This window comes from Morus notabilis, unplaced genomic scaffold, assembly GCF_000414095.1.
Source record: "Morus notabilis unplaced genomic scaffold, ASM41409v2 Scaffold1321, whole genome shotgun sequence".
NCBI classification, from domain to species: Eukaryota; Viridiplantae; Streptophyta; class Magnoliopsida; order Rosales; family Moraceae; genus Morus; species Morus notabilis.
In genome coordinates this window covers 1-20754 of record NW_010357343.1, presented here as the reverse complement: position 1 = coordinate 20754, position 20754 = coordinate 1, and the positions used below count along the sequence as shown (strand labels likewise).

At 34.3% G+C, this 20754-nt stretch overlaps 2 protein-coding genes and 1 long non-coding RNA gene across 4 annotated transcripts in view; 1 reads left to right on the top strand and 2 right to left on the bottom strand.

Moving 5' to 3' along the window:
* LOC21384870 (E3 ubiquitin-protein ligase RFWD3) overlaps positions 1-1801 on the bottom strand; it is a 2805-nt gene extending 1004 nt beyond the window's left edge. Inside the window, exons 1-5 of one of the 2 annotated variants that reach the window (XM_024169353.1) lie at positions 1359-1801; positions 1174-1249; positions 996-1085; positions 861-905; positions 615-695 (exon numbers count right to left, since the gene is read on the bottom strand). In XM_024169353.1, the coding sequence (XP_024025121.1) occupies positions 615-695; positions 861-905; positions 996-1085; positions 1174-1249; positions 1359-1723 (657 nt within the window). In that variant the 5' untranslated portion in view covers positions 1724-1801. Of the gene's footprint in view, positions 1-614; positions 696-834; positions 906-995; positions 1086-1173; positions 1250-1358 lie in introns of both variants that reach the window. The other variant, XM_024169357.1, reaches the window with a different exon arrangement.
* Positions 1802-11717: 9916 nt separating this feature from the next.
* On the top strand, positions 11718-16849 carry LOC21384868 (ankyrin repeat-containing protein ITN1). The gene is made up of 4 exons (XM_024169352.1): positions 11718-11829; positions 12389-12922; positions 13962-14371; positions 15881-16849. The coding sequence occupies exons 1-4, from the start codon at positions 11808-11810 to the stop codon at positions 16703-16705; spliced, it is 1791 nt and encodes a 596-aa protein (XP_024025120.1). The 5' UTR covers positions 11718-11807; the 3' UTR covers positions 16706-16849.
* A 2816-nt stretch (positions 16850-19665) lies between these two features.
* On the bottom strand, positions 19666-20745 carry LOC112092675. Its single transcript, XR_002902691.1, has 3 exons — positions 20510-20745; positions 20153-20233; positions 19666-20054 (listed from the first exon to the last, which is right to left on the bottom strand). It is a non-coding gene; the product is annotated as an uncharacterized LOC112092675 (long non-coding RNA).
* Between the last annotated feature and the right edge of the window lie 9 nt (positions 20746-20754).

The following is a 20754-nucleotide window of genomic DNA, read 5'->3' as shown; positions in this document are numbered from 1 at the left end:
TCTCTTTCCCTGATTATGTGTCTCTAATCTTTGCGTCAGTACTAAAAACCATTTTCAAAGAATTAGTCTTTCGTATCAGAGTGTCTTTCCTAAAATGCATCCTACCACTCACTTGAATTCCCTCGCTTCCGCTTCTGGACTAAACAATCCACAAATCCCAACACAAACAAACCAAATTCCTATACCTCAAATCTAGTTATCAACAAATCCCTAATGCTCAACCAACTAAGCTCATTCAACAACAACTAGCAAGTCTTGGCCAGCCTCTCATAATTAAGCCGGATTGAGATAATTACTTACCATGGAAAAGTTAATTACTTAATACGATAATAGTCAATGACTTTGAAGAGTTGTGAGTATTCTTCTCCTTCCCTGATTCTCTGTATAACTTCTCTTTCATCACAAAACATCACTTCCACAGAATTTGTCTAAGGACAACACAGTTCATGACTACGCATAGGCCGAGTTTGGTATTTGATTTTTTGGCATCCCAAAATCACTCCTAGAATTTTAGGTCCCGTTTGTGTTTGGTAAAAAATATCAAAAGCAATTCTCGAACAATTTTGGGCAAAGCTACAGATAAAATGAGAAGCAAGCCAAGTGCTGCTATAGACCTCTTTAAGCTGTTGAACTTCCAATTGGAACTTGGCCTCCAATTTTCTCCACTCAGCTTCTTTTTTACTCCAACAAGCTCTCTGCATTAGAAAATATGTCTGAATTTTTTTTTTACGAACTTCAAAGAATCATACAATTAAAAAAGAATGAGCGACTTTAGAAATTCTACAGTGATCAAATTGCAAGAAATTAGAAACAAATTTTTGAGAAAAATTCGACCTGTTTCTTGTAGAATAGATCCATACCTCGTTCTCAAGAGAAGCACATTTATTCTCAAGTGATTGAATTCTCTGCAAACAAGCAGACCCATCATCCCAATTTATTTATTTATATTATTTTTGGGTTTTAAAAGTATAAAGCTTCATGATACTAAAAGTAACCTTTTGTGCTTCTTCATCAATGGCAACAACCCGCGCCGCAAAAAGCTTTCTGACGTCTTTCAGTTTGCATCTTCTGTTGCATTGAGGACACTGGAAAAGAAAACAAATAAATAAGAAAAGTACAGTTTTACAATCTCCCACAAGAATGAATTGAAAAAGAAAAAAGAAAAAGTAATACCTTCCCTTGATTTTGACACTTTTTAAGCCACTTCTGTATGCAAGATATCCCAAATATGTGCCCACATGAAAGACAACTATAATACCCAAAAAAATGAAAAAAAAAAATGTAAGGGTTGTACATTAAAGGGTCAAAATTATACTGAAAACAAACGAAAGAACAAACAATGGAAGAAAAATTGGAACCAGATATGATGATCGCCATCGTTAGTCCAAGGTTCCATGCAAATAGGGCAAAAAAGGCCGTCGATTTCAGAGGCGCTCCACTGATTCCCTTCGGAACCCTCGTCTCCCAAGAAGCAAGCTTCACCTTCACCTTCGCCTTCTTCTTCTTCTTCATCTTCTTCATCTTCTTCTGCGTCTTCCTCTGAATCCAGTTCGTCAATCAAGTCGTCCTCACTCATATACTCCTCGTCTTCGTCGTCTTCGTCTTCTTCTTCTTCATCGTCCTCGTTTTCGACTTCGTTGTCAAGAGAAATCGGCGCTGCCTCGTTGAGTTCTTCGTTCTGGTTTTGGGGAAGTTCGGTGCCGGAAGGGGAATGGTCAGCCATTGGAGCTTGATTTTGAACTCCTCTCTCCTCTCTCCTCTCTCCTCTCTCCTCTCTCTATCTCTCTCTCTCTCTCTCTCTCCACCCTCTCTCTTTCTCTGTCTCCTTTTCTCTCCCGCCGAAATGGAAAGCCCTTTTCTTTTATATTCCATTCATTTTATTTTATTTTATTTGGGGAGAAAGTGAAACGACAAGCCGTTTTCACAGTTAAATGAGGTATGAATATAGCTAAAGTCCAAAAGCGACAAGCCGTTTTCATAGTAAATGAACATAGGAAAGTACAAAAACGACAAGCCGTCTAGTAAAATCTAAAAAATAAAAAATAAAAAATAAAAAAACCCTGGTCATACGACGTTTTCCCTTTATTTTATGGAAATTCAAAACTGTAGCTATTTTTTCTTTTTTTGGAAATAAAATGTAGCGTTTTGGGTTATTGAACTTTGGGAAATTGCAAATAATAACATAGTTTAAATGCTGTTTACTAACTTAGCCCAAATTTTTGGCCAGTTATCTGCAGAAAAATTATGTTTACGTCATTCTCCCTTTGTCTGTTATATCTTGTGTTTTATGTTTACTCATAAAATACACCCTTATTTTTTTTTTATCTTATTAAATGTATAATGACAAATTATTTTTTCATATATATTTTTAATATTACATAATTACCTTTGGAAAAGTTGGAAAGACCCTTTGTAAAGACAAATATAATTGTGGACCTGGTTTTCAATCTTTTATGGTTCTTAATCATGCCATTTGAGCAAAGCAAGCACGGAGGATTCTAATAGCCCTAAGGGGAATAGAAATTAAATACTTGAGAAAGTGATGGTGGGTAATATGATTTCCTAAAAACCTACATTATCATATTTAGTTATGTGTAGGAATCTTTTGTCAGATTTTTAAGAATGTTATTTTACGGTGTTTGGTTGTGCACAGTAATGTAATGTAATTTTTCTTATAAAATTAAACATTTTAAATAATTTTGAACTATTTATTTAATTAAGTGATTATAATTTTGACACATTAGATTTAAAAAAAATATAACAAATTGAAAAACTCTCTCTCTCTCTCTCTTGCTCAAATTAGGCATTGCCTCGCCTCGCCTATTTCTTCTTGCTCAAATCAGACCTGGGCGACTTTTGTTCTTGGAATAGGTGGAGAATACGCTGGCGATGGGTGTGCAGAGGGAGGGGAAGTGAGTTATTGTCCACTGATTTGGGAGGGGCTGGGATGAAGAGGGCCAACAACAACATTATCGGAGGAGCAATGACGGCATGTGGGCGACGGACAGGGGCCTCAACAGAGGTAGTGAGTGACGATTTATTTAACGGTCCAAACTGGAAAGTTGTAGAACACTTTAGACATCGCCATATTTGGGACATCCCAGAAACTGACATTGATGACGTGATGATAGTCCAGGATACAGAGTCTACAAATATTGAGTTAGTAGTGGAACTACCAGAGATTGACTCATTTGTATTGAATCGAGATGATGGATCGTCTAATGTTGTCACTTCCGATGTTGATGCAATTATGAAAGATAAGTCTCCCGTAGTTGATGATTTTATTAATGATGAAGACGATGAAACTTTAGAGGAGTACATTGAAGAGGAAGTCATCGAATCTGAAGACGATGATGACATAAATGATGATGGCGACAATCAACAATATAGCAGCGACGATGAGTAGAACTATAGAATAGTAATATTTGTCATTTTTCTCAGATTTCGTTTAAATATTATGATCTTTTTTGAATTTATAAATATTGTTATTAATATAAATTTGTTCACAGACATTGATGGCTGGAACGTTAGCGACTTGCGCTGGCTCTTCAGGGGGAGCGCAGCCTCCTCCCGGTCCTCACAGAGTCCCCGCCTACTGTGAGTATGGTATGTTATTCTGACTTTTTTTCTCGTTCTATCATATAGTAAATAAATGTAGAAGTACATGTTGATCACTAATTGCTTTCATATGCTTACAGCACCTGAACCTCGACAACGTAAAGGTGGGACAAAAGGTTATGAAATCGCCCAAAAGGTCCTTCAAGACGGGAATCACAGTGGAATTTGATGAGGCGGGAGGTACTTGGAAGGCGCTTGGTAAATATGGTGCTTGGTTTGATAGTGCGGTTGGTATTCATACTAGGGACATATGCGAGCCCTTCCACGATGCTTGGAAGGACATTAGCGATGTGGACAAGAGGACAATTCAGGACCGGATGCTGGTATTTTTTTTATGGTACATTTTGTATAGTTTATACTATAGTTAACAATGCGTTTTAACGATGTGAAACTGTTTTGCAAGGATTGGTTTAACATGAATTATAACTACAAGAACGGCATTCTGAGGTCCGTTGTTGATAAGGAGGCAGCAAAGTGTTACAAGGACTGGAAAAGTTCCTTGCACCGCCACTACAAACGCTACGGTAGAGAAAGTCTCCCGAGTAACATGAGAAATCAAGTTCATTGGGATCGTTGTTGCGATAGGTTCTCCGGCGACAAATTTCAAGTAATTATAGATTTGTTAGAACTTCATGATTTTTTATACATAATTTCAAGTAACTATTACTTATTATAGTTAATCATAAATAGAAAATATCAGAGACAAATAGAAGTAATCGTAGTAACCAAAAGTATCCAAGCCTACATGGTCGGTTATCGTACTCTCAGCATCGCAATAAGAAGGTTAGTACTTATTTTTTGATCATTAACGTATTTATATGTTTGTGATTCTTGTTCTGGGTGGCACATCTTGCAGTTATGGTGTGCCAAAATCTTTTAAAGTTGTTTTTTTACAGGTTTTGATTTTTGGATTATATGAAAAATAAGTCGTTATGCTGCCGAAATTTAGTTAGAATTTAAGAATTTTAATAAATGTAATTTATTTCACAGGCCAGTACGGAGACCCAAGAGCCGATGTCTGCTATAGACAATTGGACGGACATGCATCATCGCGGGGACTCTTGGGTTAATACCCATGCGGAACAGACTTTCGTAAGTATTTTTACTTTTCTTATTAAATTTTTTTATACTGAAATAGTGGTTTTATAACACGTAAAAATAATTATAATGTCTTATTATGTAGAACACTCTGGAGGAGGAGAGACAAATGCAGAGAACACAGACTATTTCAAGCGCGACTAGATCCCCCCTTGACGAGCATGGGGTTTTGGAGCAAGTTCTTGGCATGCGTAGAGGACATAAGAAAGGAGTGGGTCCGATGCTCTCCCAAAAGCATTACTCCGGGACTTCTCCTTCATCTGGTGGTTCATTCTCAGACGCAACATCATCGACTCAACCTGACCCGCGTATGGATCGTTATTTAAAGAAATCGTACCGGGAACAAATGAAGATTTATGACAATCAGATGAAGATGTTAGAGTTGGTGTCTAAATTGCAGCCCAACATCCAATTACCTACGATTGCTCGTCCAGAACCAATTAACCTGGACGCTCGTCTGCCTCCTTTAGATGATGACAATCCTGATGATGACTCAGCTGTTGGCAATGCTGCAAACCTAGACGAATAGTTCCGTTATATGTTCTGTTTGATTTTTCACTTTATTTAGACTTTTATATTTTGTTGAACATTATATATGCACTTCATGTAGTATTTATAATATATTTTATAAATTTATTTAGATTTACTGTTTTTAATATTAATTTATATTTTACTTTTAATGTATCTTAATAAATTATATTCAGTATGTAACATAATAATGTTTAATTAAAATTATTAAAAATTAATTAATTGCCATTTTTTTAAAAAAATCAAAAAAAAAATTTATTTCAGTTTTTGTGACGACTTTTTTATACTTGTCGTCGCAAAAAAGGGTAATTATTTGCGACGACATTTTGAAATTGTCGTCGCAAAAAATGTTATATCACGACAAATTAAACACAGGGTATTAGCGACGAGAGTCGTCGCAAAAGAAAAATGTCGTCGCAAATATATTTACGGCGTTTGCGACGACTCGCAAAAAAAGTATTTGCGACTATTTTTTTGCGACGACATAACTACGGCGACATGTCGTCGCAAAAACACTTATTTGCGACGACATGTGGGTTTTTGCGACGACGAAAAGTCATCGCAAAAACCCCTTTTTCTTGTAGTGTGGGTGAGCTCTGGCAATGAGTTTGGTAGGGGAAGGGGGGGTTCGGCAGCCATGGTAGGGATGGGAAAGCTCCGGCGATGAGTTTGATGGGGGGTTGTTCGGCATCTATGGTGGTGATGGGGGAACTCCGGCGACGAGCTTGGATAGTGGCTGTGATAGAGGTGCTCGGTAGCTACGACAGGGAGGAGGAGATGCTTAGTGATGGTAAGATGCATTGGGTGTGTGGGTAAGATTCCCATGATTTTGAGATTCCTGAGAATTTGAATAACACCATGTTGGGTGGTATTCAAATTACCTTAAAATGAGAAAAAGTGAATCTCATGGTAACCACTTTCCTGGGAGTCTAAAAATTATAATTTTTGTACCAAACATGGTAATATTGTATATTTCTATTCTCATCCTTGGCCTCGTTCATTTCACCGATTCGAGTTTAGAATTTGAGTTTTGCTACAGTGAAAAGCTCTCAGAAACAGTCACATCTAATTTTTTTGCTATAGTAAAAAGCTCTCACATAAAGTCATGCCTCAACTCGAATTAAAAACTCGAATCAACGAACTAAACGGGCCCTAAGATTACTACGTATCAAACACCCTCTAATTCTTTACTAGCCAAGGCTTTTAAATCTTGTTATTTCCCTTGTTCTTCAATATAGAAAACTCAAGTTAGATACAACTCGTCTTGGTATGACGTACTCTTAAGTGGGCAAAATCATTCTTCTGGTGAAAGGTTTGAGATGGCATGTTGGTGCGGGCTTGCAAATTAATTGTTTTAAGAAAAAAATTAGTGAAATCACATTTTGAATGTATTGTTTTAAGATTTTTACCGCTCGAATCAGGAGTAAAAAGCCTTAAAAAGAAAGCTTTAGCAACGGTAGGAGTTACTACTTACGCCAGCATCTTATTATGCGGTGCAGTGTACAGTATTGTAGCCATTCTAGCAAATATTAGCTAGCTGCAATGCATATCCTATTTGGAACCACTAGAGGGTTTTGCGCGAGTGCTTCTCTTATAAGGCTGGCCTTTGGAAGCTGACATTTTGCTTGGAAACAGAGCGTTACTTCCTACCACTCACTTCAATCAACAACAACTGAAAAGCCTTGGCCGCTCTCTCATAATTAAGCTGGATCGAGATAGTCACTTGCTGTGGAAAAATTAGGCATCGTTCAGTTCGCCGATTTGAGTTTTCAATTCGAACTGATATGTGATTTTATGTGAAAACTTTTAACCGTAGCAAAAAAGTTAGATGTGACTTTTTATAAAAGCTTTTAACTGTAGCAAAATTAGAATTAAAAACTCGATTCGGTGAAATGAACGAGGCCTTAATTACTCGATGTGATAGTAATCAATGACCTTGAAGAGCTCCGGAGAATTCTTCTCCCTTCCTGATTCTCAGTATTACTTCTCTTTCATCACTAAACACCATTTCCATGGAATTTGTCTAAAGATAACACAGTTCGTGACCATGCATACGCCCAGTTTGGTATTGACTTTTGGCACCCCAAAAGCGCTTCAAGAATTTTAGGTCCAATTTGTGTTTGGTAAGCAAATATAAAAAGAAATCCACAAAGGCCCATCTATAGCATTGAGTAAGCATACATGAAGCGGAAATTGGGCAGTTTTGGGCAAAGCTATAGCTAAACGAAAAAGCAAGCTAAATGCACAAAACAAGTGCTGTTATGTACCTTTCTAAGCTGTTCAACTTCCAATTGCAACTCAGCTTCTATTTTTCTCCGCTTAGCTTCCTTTTTACTCCAACCAGCTCTCTACACACGAAATTAGAAATATGTTTCAATTACCAACTTCAAAGAATCATTCAATTTGAAAAGAAAGATCTACTTTAGAAATTCTACAGTGATTGAATTGTAAGGAATAGAAAACAAATTTTGAGAAAAATCTCAACTGTCTCTTGTAGAATGGATCCATACCTTCTTCTCAAGACAATCACATTTATTCTCAAGTGACCGAATTACCCAACATTCCAATTAAATTTTCTCACCTTTTTTATATTTCATTATTCATTTTTGGGATCTAAAAGCATAAGCTTTTACGCAATATTAAAAATAACCTATGTGCTTCTTCATCAATAGCAACAAACCCGCGCCGCATAAAGCTTTCTGACGTCTTCCGGTGTGCATCTTCTGTTGCATTGAAGGACACTGGAAAACAAAAACAAAGAAAGAATAAAAGTACAAATACAAATTTACAATTATAATTTCCCCAGAAGAATGAATTGAAAAAAAAAATGGGGGAAAGAAAATAAAATAAAATAACATACCTTCCTTTGATTCTGACACTTTTTAAGCCACTTCTGTATGCAAGACATCCCATATATGTACCCAAACAAACAATAACAAGTATAATGTAAGAGTTGTACTTCAAACGGTCAAAATTGTACTGAAAGCAAAAGAAAAAACAAACAAAAGCAAGAGAAATTGGAACCAGATTTGATGATCGCCATCGTTAGTCCAAGGTTCCATGCAAATAGGGCAAAAAAGGCCGTGGATTTTGAGGGGCTCCACTGATTCCCTTCGGAACCCTCGCAAATACGGCAAGTAGGGGGTTTTTTTTGTTTTTTGAAAAAAAAAAAAAAGAAAAACTTACATTATTACTTTTGGAAAAGTTGGAAAGACTCTTTTTAAAAATCCACTGATTCTAAATTCTAAATTTGTTAAATTAAAAAAAAATAAAGAAACCGACATTAAACTTTCTATTTGGTTCGAGACTCTTCATTTCTTGGAGTCATTGAGGAGTATTAAATAGCTTGCTTATATTAATATATGTATTGGGATCCTTAGTGGTGAGTTTTTCTTGGATTATATTTATATATATATATATATTTTTTTTTTTTCTTTAAGTATAAGTTTGCTTATTATTTCTGTATTTACTGTTTACATATATAAGTAGGAGGAAGCAGTTTTGCTTAATAAGTTTATATAAAGGAAGCAACTTCTACACAAGAACAATATAATACATATTTACACGTACAGTTTCCTAAGCATGAACTTGTATTACTGGAATTGTAAGAAACTTCTTTTATATAAAAGTAAAAGAGCATGAAAGTAGATTTATGATATCTTTTCAGTACATAATCATGTCTATAATCTATTTTTCTTGTACTTATGTGAATAATAACTGATGCCAAGTGATTATATCATTGTCATGTTAGTTTAGCTAGGGACATTGACGCCTTCTACTTGTCGCTATTGGTTTGGATACAAGGTACGTAGAATTTTCAACTGTTTGCTTATTATTCTCAAGTACATATTCTTGTATTTACTGTTTATTATTCTCAAGTATATATATATATTCTCAAGTATAAGTTTGCTTATTATTTTTGTATTTACTGTTTACATATATGAGTAGGAGGAAGCAATTTTGATTAACAAGTTTTATAAAGGCAATAAAATATATATTTACATGTACAGTTTCCTAAGCATGAACTTGTATTACTGGAATTGTAAGAAACTTCTTTTATATAAAAGTAATAGAACATAAAAGTAGATTTATGATATCTTTTAAGTACATAATCACGTCTATTTTCTATTTTTCTTGTACTTATGTGAATAATAACTGATGCCAAGTGATTATATCATTGTTATGATAGTTTAAACTAGCTTGATGACGGGGCTTGTCGCTATTGGTTTGGATACAAGGTACGAAGTATTTTCAACTGTATCACAAGAACAATAATATTATTTACACGTGTTTTTCATGCATATATTGTAGTATGTGGTAATATTTATATGCATATATTGATGGGAACACTTTTTGATATTTTGACTGCATAAGCCTATATTTTCTACAAGAGTAAAACTCTATAGTAGTGAATAAATTATAAACTTTTGGAAAATAGTATATCCAAATATTATTTTCGTTATTTTGTTCAATCAGTGAACCGGTTTAATAACAAATAACGCCATTTAATTTAAATATACGTTAGAAGTATGGTTTTATTAGTCGGGCGTTACAGTTTTAGTGCCACAATGACAGTTTAAATGATTTAGCTAAACTCATTGAAGATTTTGAAGAGAAGTTTTTTCTTTTTTTTTTTTTTTTTTTTAACTTAGTGCAGATCTTGAATATCTTCAGTGGGTGGCCAGGGTTGAAGATTACACTGCTGAATTTTCTGATGCAAATCGGAGGAAACCAAGTTAGGTAGGTTTCTGATGGAACGGGGTATCATTTGTTTTTTTTTCATTCCACTCTCGCATTAAGAAAAAAAGGTTTTCGCAAGTGATTTCTAAACGTTTTTGGAAGATTTTTTTTTTCTTTCTCGATAAAATTGTCTTTGTTTCTTTCATATGCAATATGAATAAATAAGTAAATGAAAGAACTCTTTGACTGCACAATCTCATGCTGATATATTATTGAAAAATCATAAACCTGAGCTTGCTTTTTCTGAATGAGCTATGCATGATTAAACAATTGAAGCACCTTCTGTAAATTTTAATTTTTTGCTCTGCAGGAAGTCCTGAAGGTATTGAAAACTCAGGAATCGAGAAAGGAGCGTAAGGTTTAATTCATTACTTCTGTAATACTATTTCATTTAGATCTCGTTCATTTTACCGATCTGAGTTTTGAGTTTTAAAATCTCGTTTATTTCACATATTTAAGTTTTCAATTTTAAATTTCTACAGTTAAAAGCTCTCAAAAAATGTCACATATAACTTTTTCTGTTACAATTAAAAACTCTAAAAAAATATTTATATCTCAACCCAAATTAAAAACTTAAATACGAGAATCTACAAATTTTCTGACGGTTGCGGGGTTATGAAGAGGAACACGATGAAGAAGCGAAGCGTCAGGAGCGTGTGGGCCCAATTTTCTGATATCAATGATACGAATGATATATAGGAATGTGAGGCGTCAGCAAACGTGGGAAAATGAGCTTATAGTGCTCGAATAACATTTTTTTTTAAATTTAAGGTACAATAATGATATTATCAAATAAAAAACACGTAACTATTAATAATGTAAAAATAAAATGCTTTCCCTCAAAAACAAAAATAATGTGGGTGTTTGGAATGCATTTTGTTTCTATTTTTTACGTTAATCAAGAAAAAATGAAAATGAAAGAAAAATAGTGTTTAGAGCCGCCGACCACAAAAAATGGAAACAAAAATAGTCTTGGTTTTTTTGCGTAAAATATGGTAGAAAATGAAAACGACTTTTAATCGTTTTCATATTATTCTTTCCATTTTTTGGAATTCAAAAAGTACAAAAAAACTGTTAAAATACTATTAGATATTTATATAACTGATAAGTAATAAACTGTTAAATTATTTAATATATTTTTTAAAATACTATTAGATGTTTTTAAAAATGTATAATTAAACAGAATTTTAATTTTTTTATACTGAAAATAATATCTTAATAAAATTATCAAATACATTTTTAAAAATAATTTCTATATAAAATTAAAAATATTTTTATTTTTATTTTTATACAAAAAATAAAATTATTTTAAAATCAATTCTAAACGCACCGAGCATCAATAGGTTGATAGTGTTGCTATAAATAATATAAAAAAATCAACTTTTTAGGGATGAGGAAAAAAAAGAAGAGTGATTTTTTTAAATGAAGAAAAAAATAAGAGTTCATTCTTGATTTTTTTTTTGAAATGTCTGATAATCTAACGCGTGGAACAATCATGTCTAAGAGGTTATTTAATTAAGAGATTTATACTTAATTTTTATCATAATTTATAATTTATTACAGTATTTTTTTTTATAAAAAATATATATAAATTAAAAATGATGGAAAGAAATGTTTGGCGCGGCGGCGTTAACAAACTTCGGATAATAAAAAATATGAAATAAAAAAATCCCCACCAATTTCTTCATTTTGCATTTCTCATTTTACTTTCTTTTCTTTTTCCAGCTCTTGAATCTGGATTCAGCTCGCATTCCAATCCCCAACATCATTTTCAACAATGAATAGATAGGATCCTCCTCTTCTTCTTGATTTTGCATCACGCGATGGCTTTAGGAATTGAATCAGGTAATTTTTTTTTCTTTTTGTTTCCGTTTGGTTTCTGAGAAAATTGAGGGAAAAAATTGAATTTTGACGTGGATGTCTAATTGCTGGATTACTGATGTTATTCATCGCTGCAAAAAGAAGAGATTTTTCTCTCTTTTTTATGACATTTATGGAATATTCTCTCTTTTTCCTGCAACATGTGAGGCATTGCTCATAAATTTCTCAACTTTCTTTCCCATTTTCTATTCCCCTGTTTTCTCGGAGTCCAAACAGAGAGGTGAAATTTCTTAGCTCTTATTTGATTAATTAATGCAGGAACCAGATTAGATAATCTTACATTTTCCTTCTAAAATATCCCCTCAGTCTTGGTTTTCCGCTTGGTTTGCGAGAAAATGGGAAGAAAATATATATATATATATATATATTATTTTTTTTTTTTTTTTTTTTTTTTTTTCAAATGCGAGTGATAAAATTATAAATTTCTCAAATTTCTTTCTAATTTTCAATTCCCATGTTTTCTCGGAGCCCAAACATAGGTAAAATTTGTAACTTTTGTTTTATTTTTTGTCGCCTGTTTAAGGTGAGAGGGATCTGGAGAAGGGCCTGTGCGTGCGAACCAGGGCTAGCGCTCTCTCCGAATCGGCATGGCCGCCACCATCTTCTCCGAGTACACCGACTCTCATCCTCTCGAACTCCGGCAAGGCTCTGCTCGTGTCGAACTCTGGCAAGTCCCTGATGGTATCACACTCCGGCAAGCGGTTCGATCTGGCGGGAGGGAAGAAAAAGTACGTGAAGCAGGTGACCGGGCGGCACAACGACACCGAGCTCCACCTTGCGGCTCAGCGGGGGGACGTGGCGACGGTGAAGATGATCATGGAGGAAATCGAGGCGCAGATGGTGGGGGCGGAGTTTGATGCCGAGGTGGCGGAGATAAGGGCGGCACTGGTGAATGAGGTGAATGAGTTGGGGGAGACGGCGCTTTTCACGGCGGCGGGGAAGGGGCATCTTGAGGTGGTGAAGGAGCTCTTGAAGTATTCCACCAAAGAGGGTGTTGCCATGAAGAATAGGTCTGGTTTCGATCCCTTGCATATTGCTGCAAGTCAAGGTCACCAAGGTAAAATGCCCTCTATGAGTGAATGTGATACTTTGTGCGTTTACAACTCGTTTTAAAATAATTTTATTTTTTGTATGAAAATAGAAATGAAAATATTTTTAATTTTAGACAGAAATTATTTTTAAAAATGTATTTAGTAGTTTTTTTAAGATATTATTTTCAGTATAAAAAAATCCATTAATGCCTCCCTCAACTCGAGAGAAGAGAAAACAGAAACAAAAAATCATTTATCTCTCATTTTATACTAAACTAAAAAATCGTTCTCATTTCTGTTTTTTATCTTTAATTGTGCCAAACGCCGTTTCTCTCATGTTTTTATTTTTTCTTTCTCAAAAAACATGAAAAACAAAAACGAAAACAACTCCAAGAACAACCTTTATTTCTTAGTTTAAATATAAATTTAAGTTTTTTTTTTTGGTGTACAGCAATTGGTCATAGTTGACTGTGAGGAAAATGGGATTTTGAACTTTTTTTTTTTTTTTTTCCCCTTCCTGTTTAGTTGATTTCTGTGGAGAAGTTGCTATATGGTGGTTTATAGTCCGTTTTGTGGGACAATAAGGTTTTGCAACTGCTGATATAATGAAAAATAAAAGACAAGGTTTTGCAATTTTTGTTTTTTTTTTTCCCCACCTTTTGGATCACTTTCTTCTTTTTATTGTTTAGGCTTGAGAACTAAGAAAGGTCTGGAAACCGATAGTGAAAAAAATGCTTTGAAGTTTGCAATCTTGAAAGGGAGTTAGATTAGATAAAATGGAAAGAAAAAAAAAACGGGAAATTGATGAAATTGTGGGCATAGTTTAAAAATAAATTTATACCTGACTCCATCTTAAAACGTAGACTTCAAATTCTCCACCCTAAATTCAAAAAAAAAAAAAAAATGACATTGATCAATTGTTGACTTATGCTATTATAATACTAGAACAGTTTAGATTGAGCTAATTTATATTGTTAACATGATTTCCGGTTTATTGAAGTTCTATTTTGTGTTCATATCAGAAAGACCTTATAAACTTCGGTTTAATAATGACCATTTTTGCAGCAATTGTGCAGGTGTTATTGGAGCATGACCCGGAGCTAAGCAAAACCATAGGCCAGTCAAACGCAACTCCTCTTATATCAGCAGCCACAAAAGGGCATGCAGCAGTTGTTGGAGAATTGCTGTCAAAGGATTCAAGCATGATAGAGATATCTAGATCCAATGGCAAAAATGCATTACATTTAGCCTCAAGGCAAGGGCATGTGTATATTGTTAAAATGTTGCTTGAGAAGGATCCACAATTGGCCAGAAGGACAGACAAGAAAGGACAAACTGCCTTGCATATGGCCGTAAAAGGGGTCAGCTGTGAAGTGGTGAAGCTGCTTCTTGAAGCGGACGCTGCCATTGTTATGCTTCCTGATAAGTTTGGGAATACGGCTTTACATGTTGCCACCAGGAAAAGGAGGACAGAGGTATGCATGGTTTTCATTGTCGGATTGGTGGAATTTTTCTTCGGTTTCTTGCACTTGTACCTTCTGAGGTCCCGTTCATTTTACCGATTCGAGTTTATAATTCGAGTTTTGCTACAGTAAAAAGCTCTCATAAACAATCACATTTAACTTTTTTACTACAGTAAAAAGTTCTCACATTAAGTCACATCTTAACTCGAATCAGCGAACTAAATGAGCCCTGAACTTTTCATGGTTCGACCTTTTCATACCAAAATATTTTTCTTGACAGTTCAGTCCTTGAACTGGACTAATCACAGCTAATTTGTAGATTCGACGACTAAATGTCCAGAAAGAAAAAAGTTAGAACGAAAGTGTTAAATAACAAGAAGATTACAGGCACATGTACTAAGAAAATCCAATTTTCTTCTGCTGCCTTTATTGGATTGAGATGGTCTGAGACCTTTTTATGCCAAAGAAACTTTTTGTTCAGATTTCAATTTTAAGACTTGGATCAAGTATATTGAACTGTGTTTGAAATGGAAATAATGTAACACTTGCTAAGCAAAATTTCGAGAGAGGACTTGAAATTTGGAGTGAAAATTTTGGACTTTTCCTAAATAATCCTAATAAATAGTAATAAAAAAAGAATAATCTTAGAATATGAATATATTCTTAAATTCCTAATTATTTATGTCTTGTTCTTCATTAAGAGGTGGTCAAGTTGTTAGTCAATATGGCTGGCTCATTGTAAAAAATATGGCTGCACACTTATGTTAAAATCTAAAATAGAAAATCAGAGAGGGAGAAGAAGAAGAGAGAGAGCATTGAAAACGGTGTTGATTTTAGGAGGTGAACCCAGCTGTTTACAGCTGATTCACGCGTAAAAGAGGGAGAGGTAGGGCTATAAATACAGGCCTCCCCTCATTTATTTTGTATCCCAAAATAAACTGAGAGCTTCTTTCCTTTGTAAATTTGTAGAAAAATTCTATAGATTTTCAATTGGTGGGCTTTTGTAAATTCTTCTCAATTTGTAATTTTTCTTCTCTTTAGTGAATAGAGTGGTCCACAGTTCCCGGAGACGTAGGCAATATTTGGCCGCACTTTGTTATCCATTATGGTATTCTTTTATTTGTTTTCAGTATTCAATAGTTATTCTGTTGGGTTTATCTGCTCGTATAGAACCGTTCATCTATATGGTACTATTCACAAGTATTGTTCACGGTGATGTTGTTTTTTAGTGGGAAATACCCGATTTTCCCGACACAAGTTGCCCCTAATAAAATCAGTAACCGAACTAGCATGACCTGAGACCTAGATTTCTCCAAATAAAGTTTTGGTGTTTATCCTGAGTTCAATTAGAATTTAGACCAAGTATAATCAATTATGTTCTTGTTTTGATTGGTACCACCATTGTTGATAACTTCTATAACTTTTGTGATAAATGATTTTCCATGGACTATAAGAAATTGTTGTTTTAGCAACAAATATTACCAAGTTTTTGTGACAAAATTTCTTTTTTTGTTTTTGCAGATAGTGAACGAGTTGTTATCTCTTCCAGACACAAATGTAAATGCTCTAACAAGAGACCACAAAACAGCTCTTGACATAGCTGAAGGACTTTCCCTTTCTGAAGAAACGGCTGAGATAAGGGACTGCTTGGCTCGCTGCGGTGCGGTGAAAGCAAATGAACTAAACCAACCAAGGGATGAGCTTAGGAAAACAGTGAAACAGATCAAGAAAGACGTCCACATCCAGCTCGAACAAACCCGAAAAACAAATAAGAACGTGACCGGGATTGCCAAGGAGCTCCGCAACCTCCACAGGGCGGGAATCAACAATGCCACAAACTCGGTCACAGTTGTTGCCGTGCTCTTTGCAACGGTGGCTTTTGCCGCTATCTTCACGGTGCCTGGAGGTGACGATGATGATGGGATGGCAGTGATGGTGAATTGTGCATCTTTCAAGATTTTTTTCCTCTTCAATGCCACCGCGCTCTTCACGTCGTTGGCGGTTGTTTTAGTACAAATCACGCTTGTTCGCGGTGAGACAAAGGCAGAGAGGAGGGTTGTGGAGGTGATAAACAAGTTGATGTGGTTGGCCTCTGTGTGCACTTCAGTGGCATTTATTTCGTCCTCTTATATAGTCGTTGGCCGGCGTAATAGATGGGCTGCTATTCTTATCACTGTCATTGGGGGTGTGACAATGGCCAGTGTTCTCGGCACCATGACATATTATGTGGTTAAGTCCAAACAAAATCGCAAGGTAAGGAAGAAGTCCAAGATCTCGAGAGGCGGAAACCACTCGTGGCGCCACTCCGAGTCTGATTCTGAAGTGAATCCAATTTATGCCATTTAATATCCGTCCTTGGTCCGTCTCAACTAACCTTTTTATTTAACTTGGAGGTGAGGATTCAAAGATTAGACCTTAACTTTATGGTTGTGTTTGATGAGAGTGAAAGAAAGTACGAAGGAATGAAAGACATATAATCTAATTGATGAAAACGAAACGAAATGAAAGATCATTTTCCTTAATATATTTGGAAATGATTTCGTCTTCCAATCCTTTCAACTTTGGAATAGTTAAAATTAGAGTCGTGTTGATTAAAGATTTTGACCGTGTTTAGAATTGATCCCATTTTTATTTTTCACGTTTTTTTAGAAAGAAAAAATGAAAACGTTTTTAAAACGGCGTTTGGCGCAATAAAGATAAAAACAGAAATAAAAATGATTTTTTGGTTTTGTGTAAAATTGGAGAGAAATGAAAAATGACTTTTAATCGTTTTTCATTTTTTATTTTTGTTTTCTCCTCTCTCGAGCGGAGAGAGAAACTTTAATGAGTTTTTTTATACTGAAAATAATATCTTAATAAAACTACCAAACACATTTTCAAAAATGATTTCTGCTTGAGATTGAAAATGTTTTTATTTTCATTTTCATACGAAAAATAAAATCATTTTGGAACGAGTTCCAAACACGCCATTTGAATCCCTCACTCAATCTATTCACTCCTCCACTTCCTCTTATCAACAGCTAATCCTTGCACCCTATCTCTCTTTTTGCTACGGGAAAAAGAGACAAATACCATTTTGAGGGCATGAGTTTAGATTTTTACCATTTATTATTGATTAATATCATTTTTAATCCAATAATTATATTAGTCAAAAGAGTATTAATCAAGAATAAAGGATAAAAATCCAGACTCATGTATTCTTAAGGTAAGTTCAGCGATTTTCTCTTTTGTGTTGTGTATTCTAGACTTGTTGTTTGGCTAAGCCTCTAATCATAACTAGTCATGCAACAGTACTAGAGCAGTTTGTCAAGCATGAGGAAGAAATATTTGACAAAAGCATTTTAACTTCAACCATAAGAAGTGTTGTAATTGCAAACAAATAGAGCATATATATGGGAATGTGTAATAGTCATGATTCATGGATATCTTTAAAACATCTCAATTTAGTAATGGTTGAGTAATAATGGGTACGTTAGAACTCGTTCCAAAATAATTTTATTTTTTATATGAAAATAAAAATAAAAACATTTTTAATCTCAGACAGAAATTATTTTTAAAAATGCATTTAGTAGTTTTATCAAGAGATTATTTTCAGCATAAAAAATTCATTAATGTCTCTCTCTTTCTCTCTACTCGAGAAATGAGAAAATGAAAACAAAAAATGAAAAACGACTGAAAGTCATTTTTCATTTCTCTCTTATTTTACACTAAACTAAAAAATCGTTTTCATTTCCATTTTTCATCTTTATTGCGCTAAACACCGTTTTAGAAACGTTTTCATTTTTTCTTTCTCGAAAAATGTGAAAATAAAAACAGAATCATTTCTAAACACAGTCAATATTTTGTTGATTGACGTTATATTACAGTCACTTGAGGCTATTAATGAATTATCAGCCAACCCTCAACAAAATCAATATTCGAATAGTTCATGGTGTTATTTCACTTTCATCCAAAACTTCCAAGGGAACAACAAGCAAAGACATGATCAAGAAATTAAGGCCTTGTTCATTTCATCAATTTGAGTTTTCAATTTTAGGTTTCTACAGTAAAAAGCTCTCAGAAAATGTCACATCTAACTTTTTTTGCTACAGTAAAAAGCTCTCAGAATATGTCATATCTCAACTCAAATTAAAAATTCAAATCCATAAAGTGAACGAGAACAAGCAAAGACATGATCAAGAAATTAAGGCCTTGTTCATTTCATCAATTTGAGTTTTCAATTTTAGGTTTCTACAGTAAAAAGCTCTCAGAAAATGTCACATCTAACTTTTTTTGCTACAGTAAAATGCTCTCAGAATATGTCATATCTCAGCTCAAATTAAAAACTCGAATCCATAAAGTGAACGACACCTAAAATTGCGTGGTTGGTTGAAATAAAAGTAGCATATATAGGTGGCCCATCCTATATATCCAGCATATAGGTGGAAAGAAACCAAAAAGAAGGTAAGTGAAATTTTGTCCCAGAGTGCCTCGTGGTACACTATTTAATGTTAATAAAATCAACGCGTCCAACGTGTTTAAGGAATCTACAATCCCACAATTTTTCTGTTTTTATTTAGGTATTTCTCTGCTAGGATCTCTTGGAATCAGTTTTTAATCGTGGGCTAAAAAACAATATGGAGAACATATAATTTTTGGAGTTGATTTTGTTTTCATTTTTCACGTTTTTTGAGAAAAAAAAGAAAGCGGAAAAGAAATGACATTTGGCACACTTAAAGATAAAAAATAGAAATAAAAATAATTTTTTAGTTTAGTGTAAAATGAGAGAGAAATGATAAATGACTTTTAATCATTTTTCATTTTTTGTTTCCATTTTCTCCTCTATTGAGTAGAGAGAGAGACATTAATGGATTTTTTTATACTGAAAATAATCTCTTGATAAAACTACTAAACGCATTTTCAAAAATAATTTCTGTCTGAGATTGAAAACATTTTCATTTCCATTTTCATACAAAAAATAAAATCATTTTAGAACGAGTTCTAAACGCACTTAAATTTTTTTTCAGTAGTTTATTTTTTAGTACCTTCTCGAGAAATTTTCTTTTTATCTTTTCAAATATAAATTTTGGTACTTTTTTTTTTAATGTCATTTTTCAGTACATGATATTTTTCAAATTTGAAGTTGGGGACATACAACTAGGATATATTAAACATGTTATAAACTTTGGCTATCAAAACTCAAAATAATAAAATGATATCAATTAATGCGTAAAGATTTAACAAGGTTCGAAGCAAAAACTCTTACGTCTTCGGATTCGAAGCCACATTAATGAATATCACATATCATAAAAAATTCAGCACGCCCTGAAATTAGTTCTTGAGTTCTTTCTCAAATTTCCAAAACTTATTGCCAAGAAAACCAAGACTAAGATGTCACATAAGTGATTGTTCATCCCCAAATCCTAAATGTATTGCAAATTATACTTTCTTTTAGCCATGGCAACAAGTCCAATATTTGACCCTCAACCAACAATAACTGACTTTCTGTCATTTTCCTATTGGCTCGTCTTTGCTGACTCGGCACTTCACCAATCATTTTGTGCCACCTTTGTAACAAAAGATTTGAAAGCTATTCTTGAGGAACATGGAGCCGTTTACTCTTGTCAAATCAATGACCAATATGGAAAATGGTCTATCCAAGACTGCAGAGGCTTACACCCCTGATCAGAACATGATGTTTTTGTCAAAGCCGGGCCTGCATTACAAACGATTCGGTTATTGACTATTTAAATGTGTAAAGCATGCTTCAGCCGAACTGTGAAACAGTGTTAGAATTGACTTCAAAAAACTCACTTGCATGATCTTACGCATACACACATATGGCAGGCATACTTGTTTCTGCTACTATCAAAGAAAGCCACGTTCATAACTCCCCTGCATTAAAAGGACACATTATTTGAACGCAGAAGGTAGCTAAAAAAAAAAGAAAAATATTCATAGCCATTAAGATAATATTAATAAAATGGATATTAACTACATGAATTGGTTAACAAAACCTGAAAAACTATTTGAGCATGTTTCATGACCGAAAATTGTTTAGGCAAACTACAGAGTGAAGGTGCAGTACGAATCACATTCTCACTGGAAAAAGAAAGAAGAAAGATAGCAAATAAAAGAAAAAAAAAAAAAGGTAAAATAATGAAGAGCTACCTAGTATCTGGTTCTCGTTAATTTATATACGCCTTATATTGATGGTAATGGTGGGGATGTGAGCAATCTTGTTCCAATACTCCCCTTTCTCCCTCTCGCACTTTTTCTCCAGCAAAGGACAGACAGACAACTCAAAGTTTTGAAGAGAGGACGGAAGCCCTTTTTCTGTAATTGTCTGCAAGTTACGACACCATATGATAGAAAGTGAAGTTAAAGAGGTGAGTTGTTGAAGCCCATTGCTGTCC